Here is a 13,494-nt window from a genome sequence, read left to right as displayed (position 1 = left end):
AAAAAAAAAAAACAGGACTCTGGAGGCTCATGTTGCTTGCATTGAGCTGCATTTATTACCAGATGAAATCTACTAACTTCACACAATGGATGGTTCTTACCAAGGTTCTAAGACAAGTGATGCCACCTGCTGGTGAAATAGTGGCTGACAGTGAATATTAATGTAGAAATATATATCTGTACAGCAACCATTTAAAAATTCTGATCACATGAACTGTGATATTCTGTAAAGAAATAAGGGAATCAGTCTGGTGCGTGGTGAAGTTAGCATGATCAAATGATTTATTGATTTGTCTTGTAAGACAAATGAAATAATCTTGTCCCTTGCAAGAAGAAAACTGCAAAGAGCTAACAGCATAATCAAACTAGCAGGTATTTAAGTAAGTATATTAAAATTTTACAAACAACAAAAAAAGATTATAAATGTTTGACCCTGTGTTGGATTTTTTCCATTAGGTTTGGTTTAAGATAAAATTGTGCCAATAGCTTAGTTAGTTCAAGCAATATATGTAGCCCAATTTTTGTTTATGCATAATACTGTACACTAGAAAACAATCTTAAAATTCACATGGAGCTGGGCCGTCTGTACCCCTTGCTCCTCTGCCATAATTAATGCAATATAATGCATAAAATTCAAGATCTTTGATTACCTGTTCAGGACTCAAAAGATCAGGATGGTCAAGAATTGATAAGACGATAAGTCCATGGGAGTACAATTAAGAGGAACCTACCTTAGAAGTATAAAAAAATATCATTTGGTTCATCAAATGGTTCAAACAACACTGAGAAACAAACCTGACCTTAAATGAAAACATACATGAAAGAATACAACCATAAAGACAAAAAATACAGAGAAGCAATCGAACACACTGATTGTCAAGAATAACTGTTTGCTTCATTTAGTAAACAAAAAAGAACAGTTCCTGAATTACAAATTGTAGAAAAGGAAGCACCTTATGATTGATCTGTTTCAGGTTTACTGATTTGGTCTGTAGAGATGGACATGGTCTTGTTGTTCCCTGTATGTGGAGGTTCAGTAGATCGGAGATCAGAAGCAGCGAGATTCTGAGTGTTGACAGATCTGGTGGAGGTGCCAGGCTCATAGATGCCAGTGTCAGTGCCAAGGCACGATGCCCTGGGCTGGAGCTCAGGCTCAGAGGGGTGGTAAAGCTGCGCTTTGGTGGACAGGTGGGTAGAGAAAGGGCACTCTGCCAGAGAGGTATACTTGGCAAACACCTGTAGCTGCTCAGGCTGCAGTTTGGCCTCAGCACACAGCCTGTCATACAAAACTGAGTAATTCTCCCTTGTCTTTAGCCTTAGTTGGTCCAGTTGCCTCTTCTCAGCAGTCAACTTTTCTTTCTCACTCCGCTGTGCAACACAAACCAGCAAACAAGTGTCAAACCTATGCATACTAGTAAATAACAAAATCACTGATCGAGAAAGAGATCATAGGACAAGTTATGTCTACTTGTTTTGATAATTTTGCCTAATAAATGCAAATCTTCATCAGCTGCTATTTTGGTGAATATTTTGAAAAGCATTCTACAAGGTGATATAAAATAAATGAGTCCAAATCCAAATATGAGTCCCAGACCAAATCTGTTTACTACAATACATAATTGTAAAAAAGTAGTATCCCACCATAGACACTAACTACTTGGCAAACAGTATTAGCTAGAATGACAGAGATTTTCAGTTAGCATGTCCCTCAGTACAATGTCCCTCAGTACAACTTGTACAATGGCCCATTTCCACACAGTGACATACTTTACTAGAAGTATGTGTTAGCTAGGTATTTTAATAGCAATAACAAAGCTCTCATGGCTACCATGACAAAGGCCACTTGTCTGGTTATGATGACTGTGGAACAGAAGACGAGTTTAAGCACTGGCTGTGACTGTATGATTAAGCTAAACAGTTTCTGTATGGGCCAAACACCAAACAGACTGAAAGTGTGTGTGTGTGTGTGTGTGTGTGTGTGTATAGTATATGACTAATGCTTTAAAGCACAGGCTGAGGAACAAGAAGATTATCTGAAGCTTGCTGTAACCCTTTGGCACTCCAGCTGCAGCTGCTCCACCTAAAGTGGAAGCATTGGGTCTAACCCAAAGCCTAGTCCAAATGCTGTCTCTGCTGTCTGGGGAAACCCATTTTATGGCATAGCAGCTGCCAGACCAGAATCAGCTGGAGTATGATCAGCAGAATCAGGCCATCTTTGATGTGGTCTCTTGACTCTCAGCAAGGTTGGCCACCTGCTCATCTATGTGCATCAGCTTTGGGACACATGTTCACAAACTCTCCCACCCTCGTGCCTGGAAAACAGACTGTCTGTTGACAGCTGCTGCAATTCTGGGAAAACCAAGGATTCCCTGGGAATTCCCCTCAGGGGCAGTCAGGACTCTAAGACGTGTATGTATTTGACCAGGTAAGTTTAATCAATGTTTAGTTGATTACTCAGTATATTTCAGTTATCAAGAATAGGATATACTGATTAAGGCAGGATAGATCATACTCCTGCTTGCACCCAGGCAATTTGTCATCTATCCACAATATTTCCTAAGGAACTTAGCTTATTCTACTTGAAGAAAGAACAGACTTGAAGCTTAGAAGAATGTCTAGCTGTACATTTACTACATATGTTCCATGACAGTAATAGCATGGTAACAGGTACTGTGCAGAGCTGTATACTTGATGTTTTATAATCCATATCATTTCTGGCACATAAAGTCTTCAGTGCAGCAGTAAGTTAATATTGTGGCGAACATCAGATACCTTTAGCATTAAATATTACTGACATTACCTAGCTACATGCATGTAATATAAGCTTTCTGATGTAACAGGGCACTGAAGGACAACCAGCAGGAGCAGATGGGTTCTAATGCATTTTTATAAATTATACTCAGTTAAAACTGAAAAAGTATCAAGACAAAAATGTACTCAATTAAAAGTAAAAGAGTATAAGTTTAACTGGGAAAACTCCTGTGCATAAGCCAGTGACCTATCTGAAACTGCTATAAGTGACTTTTGCCTGAAAAATTCATTCTCTCTCTGGAATCCTTGATCATTTTAGTTTCTACACTGATTGACTTTACTGAATGCTTACTAATGATTACATTGAAGACATAAATGAAAATATAAGTACAAATTAAGTAGTTCAGTATTTAATTACAATTATTCCAGCACAAATATTCAGTTTAAACAATTAAGACCCCCAAAACTTACTTATTAATTTAAATGAACACTAAACATATAAAGCTTCACTGATTATTACTACTAATGACTATTTCAGCAACTAGTTTGGTGAACGTAGAAAAGTGTGGAAGGATAGCAGGATGTTGTGTGACCTAAGACTAGTGTATCCTGGCACACAATAGATGTATATTCCAAATAACGACCAAATCAGGGTGGACTGCAAAATGTACACTGTTATTAAGACCACAAACTAAAGCAACCTGATAAAATAAACAAATAAATAATAAAATAAAATTATATAGCAGCAATAATGCTATTCCAATCAATGACTGTATGTATATATGAGTGGACACAGTAATAGGGATAAGAGAAGCAAAAAACTCTCTGAGGCCCTCTAGTGGCTGGCTGAAGTTCAGTTTTAACCCTGGCCATTCTTTTATAAGTCAATGGAGAACCAGGCAAATGTATATTTTACAAGTTGACTTGACCTTATACATAAATAAAAGAATGAATAAAATGGTGTGGTTGACGAGGTTACTGACAGCTTTAGACATGACAGTAGCTTTATGAATGTGCACCTACTTTGCAAACACACACCTGAAGCTCTTGACAGTTCTGAGGTAAAGCCATGTCTTTTTTTTCCTGCATTAAACTGTTCTACCAAACCTTCAGCTGGGATTTCTTTTGCAGTTTTTCTGGCGTGTTGTTCATTTTGACATTTAAGCACCATTTATACACCAAAGCAGCTAAATGTCATAAGAATTTACTATAGACTGTATGAACATTTGAAGTAGATGTCACTCCTACAGTTTTACGTATTAATTAATTATGCTGAGCTACAAGCTCAAGCTTAAGCTAGCATTTGTACCATCTTGTTCAGGTAATATCCCTCAGTGTGGTAGATATAGATCAGCTTAGCTGAGAGAAACTAGGGATTTTGATAGCTCTATATCCTTCATTAATTATTACAACAAAATTCACCTTATAAACTGATAGCTGAATTCTGGAATTGCCAAAACAGATTAAAATCAGTGTGCTACAGTACGTTGCTCTTTCTCATGCCAACTGCTGCTATTACAGAATTCAGTACAACATGTATTACATTTCTTCTTTACACAGGTATAGAAACCACACAACATTTAACTTAACCTTCTGTTAAGTGGGAAAGAATCGGCACATCATAGTCACTCACCAGTCTTTCAATTTCACACTCCAGGTTGTGGATACAATCAAGTTTCCTCTTGCGGCAGCGGCGTGCAGCAATGCGGTTTTTGCTGCGGCGCCGAACGTCATGCACAAAATCAAGCTGTTCACGTGTCATCTGTTGTGTCTTCAGCATCTGCTGGAAGTCGTTGCGGCTCAGTGATACAATTCCCGCCACGGAAAATGGCAGCTGCATCTGTGCAAAAAGCTGGAAAAATAAGTCAATTTGCATTTCCATTTAAATTAGGTGCCAGAGTTCTTATTTTAATGAATTAAAGCTTTTTCAGACATTTTGAGCATTACAAAAAAAAAAAGCTTTTTTTTTCAATACTTTTTGTCTGTTCATCAAAAAAATCTGGACGTGAGAATAATTGAAACACATATTGTTTCTGGGATTTTTTGATAAGTAATAGTCTTCTACAAATAAACAGTACAGCTATTTATCAGCAATGTTTGTATGTTGACACTAAGCATTGCCCACACAGAAAGGTCCACATATATTTGTACATTGATAGCGTTATTACTTTAAATGTCTAATACACTATTTTAAACTTATAAGAATTCTAAGGAGGATATCTGTTTCAGAGTTTCTAATCACATGACACAAAAAAATGATGACAACACTAACAGTTTGCTGCTGAGAGGAAGTGGTGATGAAGAGCAAAGAATGAAAACAATAACAAAATAGATTCAGCAGTCTGTAGTACTTTTCTCGTTTATCTTGCAGTGGGAGTTTTCTATACAGAACCCACTGGTAGACCTCAAAAACAACATGGTGAATGGGTCTGTTTTGGTCTTGCAGCTTTGTCTTTATTTGTCAGTGTCTTCTGTGTTCTAACTAGCGAGGTACGTCAGTTTGGTGACACAGGTGACATATCTGGTCCCATGTTGGTGCTTCCTGTTGTGTACTTTGAGTGGAATTGTTGCAGCCGCAGGGTCCAATTTTTTCATGTAAGAGGAGGCCTTAGCAACAGAATGTCCACTCAAGTAGCAAATGCTAAGTAAAGACTTCAAACTCTACTCTTTCTAAGAAATGTCTCCACCTTTTCTATTGCCCAAAACATTGCAAAACACTCCTTCTCTGAGGTGGAGTATTTGCTCAGGTAGTATTTGCTCAGGCCCTCTTAAATTTCCTTGCTACATATGACATTACTTTATGTAAACCTGGAAAGGCAGGTTCTTGACTTGCTTCAAAGCCAGATTGAGGTGCTTCAAAGCCAGCCTAAGGTGCCTTCTAAAGATTCAAGGATGGCAAGCAATATAGGCATTGGATAAACGTTTGCAATGGTCTTGCTGCTCCTTCTGCATTCTACACAAAACCAGTAAGTGCTGTCTGGTGTAGGCACTAAGACCACAGGTAAGGACCATGGCAATGAGGATTATGTTAATGATGCAATCTTCAGAACTCTGCTCTTAATTGAAACCTCACCCTTCATGGAAATCCTATGTAGTGTCACCACACTGGTCTGGCCAAAGTCATAGGAGGTGATGAAAAGCCAAGCCTTCATTTGTTTCCTCAACTCCCGGTGATTATTAGGCTCTCACTTCAGAGCAGACTCTTTGCTGGATGCAGTTAGTCACGGGGATATTGGTTCTGGTGATAATACAAGGTTACAGCTGAATCTAGCTGATGATGTTTGTGTTTAGGAGGATCTGGCACCCAGTGGTGATTAATGAACAGATAGTAAACATACTCTTGTCCTGAATGCAGCCTGTACTGATTGTTAGTCACTTCAAATATTGCTGCTGTCTTTGTGTTGTGAAGTCTAACCTCAGAATAACAGGAAAGGTCAGGTGGGTGTCATCCATGATGTAAATTTCTACTGTGGAACTGTGCCATTTTTATGTGATAGACCTCTTGGCTTTGAAGTAATGTACTTTCACATCTGCTATGATGAATTTTTGCTAGAGGTGTGTGCCAATTTTGGTCATATTCCCTTCCAGTTGGCTCCATTGACTCTGATGCAAGAGGGTAGTGACAAGCCTGTGTCAATAATTAATTTTACTACTTCCTACCAACCATTAGCAGTGCCTGGAGTTGGAAGGGTGTGAGAAACACCCTGGCAAGGTTTCTAGGACCTCGGCTTCCAGGTGGTTTCTTGCTACTTTTTCTTTTAAATTCTTTTAACACAGTCCTTTTCTACCCTGAAGTCCACCTTGACAAGCTATTCAACAGTCCTCACTGTCCCTCTTAGGAAACTGGAAAAACTGGGATTAATGTTATTAAGAATGCAGCCTAACCAATTCCTCCACCTTGATATCTGCCTCTACTAAACAGTGAACAGGTAAAAAAAAGCAGTCATGAAGGATGCTTTAAGCGTCTTCCATTCATGTACTTAAGCTTTCTCTACCTTCCACCAACAGCACAGGACCTCTCAACAACATGCTCAGGGTTTCCCAAAGTTTGAAGTTTGGTATCTGCCCAATTGTGAAAGATCCCCCTAACTGGTAGGGTTGAATAATTCCACTGGCAAATGCCTCCATGAAACAAAAAATAAAAGGGCAATAGATCCACTGGAAATCTTCAGTGGTAACATGCCCAGTTAAGCATGATGGTAGTCCTCTAAGCATTTTGTCAAACAGCTGAGCATGCTTTCCTCTGTTGTCTTTCTGTTTATGTTCACTTCTGCAAACAGCCTCATTGGCATGTGATGACGTGGCATGACGCAGTGACCCCACTTACGATAATGCCAACACTTGACAAGTTACTTGGGCAATGGCAGTATTCAGACAACAATATCGAGAAAAATCAGCCAATAATTACATTATTTTTACACACATATAATAAGCATCAATAAGTGGCAGTGCTACAACACAATTTTGGTGTGTTTCAAACAGAAGCCGAAAGTAGATTATTATTGTGTGTTTCTTGTGTCTTCCCAACATCAGGCCATTTTTTTGTGATCTAGTGGACCTTCGCCTTTTCCATAGAACTGGTTGAGGATCAGCAATCATGTCATCAACACTGCCAATATTATATACCCACTTAACAACTGTCCAACAAGCACAGTTAAGTGAAGTTGTTGCACAATTAGTTGTTTGACTTCAATAGCATAGAGTATGAGGAAAAAGTGAAATCTACACAATCTTGGTGCTTAATAATAAGTTTCCTAATTTAAATCCTTAGGTTTTATAAACAGTTCAGAGACAATGACTTTTTTGTGTAAAGATCTACTGAGGCATACAACATTTAAATTACGAAAACTAATTTGCAAAACTGTCATCCCATGGTTTCAATAGTTTCTTCACTTCATTCTTTGAGTAAAAATATAAATAAATAAATAAATAAATAAATAAATAAATAAATAAATAAATAAATAAATAAATAAAAAAACTATTCACCAGCCCTAACCCCAAACCACTCTGAAATTGAAAAAATAACCTTTGAGGTTTGAAATAAACTTCACTGGGATTTTATGTAATGATTCTTGGAAGATGACAGAGCAATCAAAAAAAGTCTGGTAAAGAATGAATCAGGGCTTGATTATTAAAAAATTCCCATTAAAAAAAAATCACAGAATATGGCACAACTGTGACACCAAAATTAAAAAATCCCTCATTTTGTGCATTGCAGGAATAAAATATTATATTATATATATAATATTATAAAATATTATATATATATATATATAATATATATACACATATATATATATATTATATATATATATATATATAAATGAAATATATATATATATATATATATATATATATATATATATATATATATATACACACTTTTTTTTTTTTTAAATATATTTCACCTATGCAACCAATTGTAATTATCTAAATTTCTTTTATTTCTTTCATAAAAATAGAAAACTATTGGCAATAATAAAATGTTTTGCATCTTCAAATACTGGACATATTGTGTAAATCAAACAGTAAAAAAAAACCACAGTTTAGTCGATTTCAATTCCAGGTTGCAACACTAAAAAAATGGGGAAAGGTTCAAGGGGGTGAATACTTATGCAAATTAAATTTACAGTTTCCTGGCCTGTAAATTAGTTCCATCCCTAGCCATTAAACAGCTATTCCCCATTTTTCTTTAAAAAATATTTTCTGGTTATAATTCTTCAGTAACTACAGTGAAAATAATGTAGTGAAGTGTGAAATGTTTACATTCAAATGTCAAAAGAAAGTCTACGATAAACAGTCAAACATCTCAAAGGCAACTTACCCATATTTTCGTCAGAAATCTCAGTTACAGTTCACCTCACAGACAGTACAGGACTCTTCTTTAAAAGCATCAGTTTGTCTTTTTAAAATGTAATTTAGTCTAGATGATTAATTCTTGATGAAAGAAGAATTATGTGGCTTAGAACTGAGATCACAGTTCTCTGACCAGTTTTCTAAGGAATAATATAGTACTCTTTCTTACAAAACTGTATCAGCCCATAGGAGCAATATCTTCCAAGAGGATGTTTGTTAATGATAGCTCCTCTGCATTTTGAATTACTGATATCTTCGCTATAACTTTAGTCCCATTGAAGAGCATAGGGCATGTGTTCAACCAAAGTTAAAAAGAAACCAGCAATATTAACAGCTGGTTAAATAATTGGCTGGTCAAATGACAGCAATGCATAACCACTTTATAAAGTCTTAAAGATGCTGTTATGTGTTACGTGCAAGTTTTGTGTGACACAGCACCTGTGGCCATTCGGAGTTCATTTCATGTACATTTGTTTAGTATTTAGGAATTTAGTATGTTTTGTAGTGTTCCATCTCACTCCATGCAGGCAGTTTGGTCATTTTAAAATTCACTTACAGTTTAGCCTTCCAATGTGGTTTCCTGCCTTTTTCTTCTACAGACTTGTAGAACTTTAGGTCTGTGCATGAAGTCATGTGGTACAACATTTATGGTCACTGGTCATAATGAATAAACCCAAATCCAAATACTACAGAATCAGCACAGTTTTTTTAAGTCAACTTGCATTGAAGAACAAATCTAGATCACAAGTTTTATACAACTTTTTGTTCAGCCCTTCATATGATTGCTAATATGTTAAGGTATAAGAAATCAAAAAGATTACCAGACTTACCAGACTTGCTTGCTCACTGGTGCAGGACTCACTGTCCCCTTCAGTGTCAAAGCTATCAGAGTCTTCTCCTGAATTAATGGAAGAAATGTAGGAACACTCTGCTGAGCGAGATGTCACCTCACTGCATCGCACCTGAGCATCCACTGCACCCAAATCTCTGAGAAAGGGACACTCTAGTTGTTTTAGCCATTGTAACTCTGAGCTTTTCACAGCCATGCCTTGGCCATATGAAGAAGACACGGGCTCTGAGACACAGGAGCTATAAATGTCAGGCCAGGCGCTGAGCTGGTTGGCCACCTCCATCTCCACACTGCTCCTTTTCTCTGTACTTGGGTTTGGACAAACAGTTCCAGTTCTACAATCTGACATTATGCATTCTTTACCAGAGACTCGCACTGAAGAACTTTCAGCCACTTTCCCAGCAGATTGAGGAGGAGGAAAGGAACCTTGTGTCACTGGACACATCTGTGGAGATGACTTGCCTGAGCAAAGATTCAGAGGTGTTTCAACTGGTGATTGCTTTGCTAATGGGCAGAAGAAAGACGCTGCATCCTCTTCAATGATTCCTGTTGAAGTCTTGCTAGACAGAGTATCTGCAGACTCACATTTTTCAGAGCTGGAGCATGGCAGGCAATTTAGAGAGCAGGAACTCTCAGTGTTCTCTGGTTCCGTGTCTGTGTTAGACTGGCCTTTCCCACAAGCGAGCTGAAACTTGCGATATTTTGGACAAAGCGAGGAGTAGTCTGACTCGGTTTCTGTATCTGCTTCAGTTTCTACTGGACACGGGCTACAGGTTCTCACTGCCGTTTCACTGAGGTTTGAGGAGACGTTCTGCTCCTGTTTCTTAGAAAGCTGAGCCGCTGATGATACATCACCAGTATCATTAGCACCATCATTTTTAAAGCTTGATTCATCTTTGGCTCTCCAGCATTTGGTCTTGCAGCAAGACCTCTGGACCTTTGAAGAACTTTTGCTACTGTCAAAGAACTTGGGCAAGATGAAGTCAAAGCAGGCTTGGTCCAAGTTTTTGAAGCCCAGCACGGTGGCACAGTTATGGATCTCCAGCACATTCTCTTTGGTGAAGAGCAGTTTGGAGGTGTATGCAAACTGCAGCAAGGGTTCAAATCCTTCAGCCGTTAACTAGGATAATAAAACCAATCAGAATCAGATTCACTTTTCTTAAAGACATAGACTGAGGAAACGATATTCAATGAGGGATCTGTTGTATATAGCTGAATGTAGAATAAAATAACTAACAGTCAGTGTTACATGGTATTAGATAAAGAATACAGCATGTACTTACTTCATCAGGCAAACTGATGATGAGTCCCGGGCCTGTGTGGTTGTTCATGCGGGTGCTGAAGTATTCACTGCAGGAGGCAAGAACCGAGCGATGGGCCCTGAAACCGCGGTTCTCTACCATCACCGTCATATCACACAGGAGGTCCTTCCGCCTCTGCTCATCCAGACAGCGTAGCACATGTGTACTGTGCACCGACGACTGGAACGTGAACTCTGAAGTCTTGCAGCTCGACATTGTCATGCTAAATTACATCTACATCATAGTGAAAGAGGAAATTCTGCACATGAAACAAAATAACACATTGAACGTGACATTTAGTCAAAACCAAGGCAGATAGACATTTATGGCTGCTTATTATCTCTGACAGGATTTACAACATATGGACTTTGACACATACTAGGTCATGACAGATTGTCTATAATCTCCGAACTAAGATCTGGACCAGTCTTTTCCAATCCAAACCATATTTCACAGGCAAACTACACGGACCCCTTTATGATCGCAGGTCTATTTTATGAACATTAACAAAACTATGTATTTATTTAACTAGGCAAATCCGTGTTTACTGATTTATTAGAGTATTTCATTCCATAGATTTAAATGATCAATTCAAGACTGTATTATTTAATAATAACAGCAATTTACTTGGTTAAAAAAAAAAAAACCCCAAAACAAAGTAATGCTTGTTTTTAATATACTCAGCTTCTGATTAGAAAATAAACTTCTTACACACACGAGTGTGACCTGCAGTTTCAATCCCATTCAAGTAACCGCTGTAACAACTAACTAGTTATCACGTCTTTGTATGTAAATAAATAAATACCGTGAGAAATACAGGTCAGTAATAATCTACTTTTCTTGCATGCACATGCAGATCCTGCAGATGAAGCGACCATGCACCTTAGACATAGAACAACTAACACCTCAGAGGGTCACCTATGCTTTCTATTATTTATATATATATTTTTAAATGCTAATTATAAATGCTATGCAACTCCTGTCGTGTCTTCAGTGTTTATCTGAGGATAAACTAAAGAGAGAAGTAGGGTCAGGCGAGTCATTGCTGCGGCTGCGTTGCTGACTCACGGCTCTGCTGATAAAGGATGAGGCAGCACATTTTCTCCGCCTCTCCCTTCACAAATTCCAGTCACTTTCCGATGAAACTCTACATACACCCGCACGTCAGCGTACACACCACCCAACTTCCCTAAATGCCCTGGAGAAGTTCAGCTCTGCCCACGTTTAAGGCGAAAAATGAGGGAAAGTGATACATAATAACGTCGGGAGAGAGAGAGAGAGAGAGAGAGAGAGAGAGAAAACCGGACGCGAGCGAAAACGTCAAACGTGTTTTTTATTTAAAGGGGTGGTGTTGATGTTTACCCCCGTGATCCTGACATGTCCGATTAAAACCACGTTTCAACACTTATTCATTTCATTTCATTTCAGTCGCGAGTAAACAACCTGTCTGATAAAGTTTGACAGCATATGTTAGGTAGGGCAAGCTGTTTTCGCGTATTTCTCGCTCTTTCAGAGTGTATATCCCTGCCGATTATAAACATTCGCCCGATCTAAAAGTTAATACTCACCTATCATGTCCCTGGAGTAAAAGTCCAGACGTTTCGATTTGTCAACAATACACGTAGCTTTTAAAAAACTCCGAGTCGGAGCAAACAAGGAGGCGCTTGTGTTTCCATCATGTGACTGAAGCCAAAACTCTTGTTATTGTCCAGCCCACTGAATACACGGAGGCTCAATCCCAATGTCCCCATGCTCCCTCTTTAGGTGCCCTAGCTTTAGTAGAAAATATCGTCTCTCACACCCTATGGGCTTCAGCAACAGCTATTAATTGGGATTCGGCCATGGTCAGTCCGTTGTATGGTCACTTCTAACAACAACAATATTTCTCATCTGGGGGTTTGTAAGGAGAAGAAAAACCTAATAAGTAAATTACGAGATTAGTTAACAATTGTTTAAAAAAAGCTGATTATAGTTTAGTTAAGTCTTCTATATATATATAAGCAGCTCGTTTAACTTTAATAGATGTTCAATTAAAACCCCTTAACCTGAAATGGCAGGTTTCTTAATAAATTAAATACCAAATTTGTCTAATTTGGCATAACAAATTTCTGACAGGTATTTCTGACAGCACACCTGAAATCTCGAATCTGACTGATCAGAAAGTGTTGATTAATTTCGCATATCGCACATTGTCAAGCATCAATTCCTTACAAACGAGTTGGTACTATAAAATTGACAAGAAAGAGCGCATTAATACTAATACCCCTGTGATTCGCTTTAGAGCCGGCACTATTTTCGGAGGAAAATATTATTTTCCTCAATTATTTTTCCACAATTTTATAGTACCAACTCGTTTGTAAGGAATTGATGCTTGACAATAATCAAAGACTAATAAGAAATTGATTAAAAATCATGTTGTTAAGACATAATTAATTGTTTCTGTACCCCCAGCATGGTGCTATATTGTTGAATTAAAGAATGAATGGGCTATAGTTCTGATTATGAATGGGACACAAATGTGAATGAGAGAAGTAGTGGATGTCAGCACTTTGTAAGAGTCAGACAGGTTTCGGGACATAGTTTACGATGTTGGGTTTCTTTGTATAAAGCCAAGATGTGTTTTTTAAGTGAAGGAAACGGAGATGCTGGTGAGGCAATGGAAAGGGAATGTATGTGATAACAGGAAGTAACTTGTCTTTTGGACATTCCAGAGCAGAATATGTTACACTAAATATAA

At 38.0% G+C, this 13,494-nt stretch overlaps 1 protein-coding gene across 3 annotated transcripts; it reads right to left on the bottom strand.

Moving 5' to 3' along the window:
• Nucleotides 1–258: 258 nt before the first annotated feature.
• Nucleotides 259–12,451, bottom strand: bach1b (BTB and CNC homology 1, basic leucine zipper transcription factor 1 b). 3 transcript variants are annotated; one of them, XM_058411547.1, is made up of 5 exons: nucleotides 12,326–12,451; nucleotides 10,740–10,991; nucleotides 9,437–10,576; nucleotides 4,384–4,602; nucleotides 259–1,367 (listed from the first exon to the last, which is right to left on the bottom strand). In XM_058411547.1, the coding sequence occupies exons 2-5, from the start codon at nucleotides 10,977–10,979 to the stop codon at nucleotides 954–956; spliced, it is 2,013 nt and encodes a 670-aa protein (XP_058267530.1). In that variant the 5' UTR covers nucleotides 10,980–10,991; nucleotides 12,326–12,451; the 3' UTR covers nucleotides 259–953. The 3 variants fall into 3 exon arrangements, with proteins under 3 accessions (XP_058267530.1, XP_058267529.1, XP_058267531.1); XM_058411546.1 differs by having other exon boundaries at nucleotides 10,740–11,016; nucleotides 12,326–12,448; XM_058411548.1 differs by having other exon boundaries at nucleotides 4,384–4,590; nucleotides 10,740–11,016; nucleotides 12,326–12,448.
• Between the last annotated feature and the right edge of the window lie 1,043 nt (nucleotides 12,452–13,494).

This window comes from Hemibagrus wyckioides, linkage group LG16 (genome assembly GCF_019097595.1).
Source record: "Hemibagrus wyckioides isolate EC202008001 linkage group LG16, SWU_Hwy_1.0, whole genome shotgun sequence".
Taxonomy (NCBI): Eukaryota; Metazoa; Chordata; class Actinopteri; order Siluriformes; family Bagridae; genus Hemibagrus; species Hemibagrus wyckioides.
Note: the sequence above shows the minus strand (reverse complement) of the source record. Positions and strands in the feature narration are given on the sequence as shown.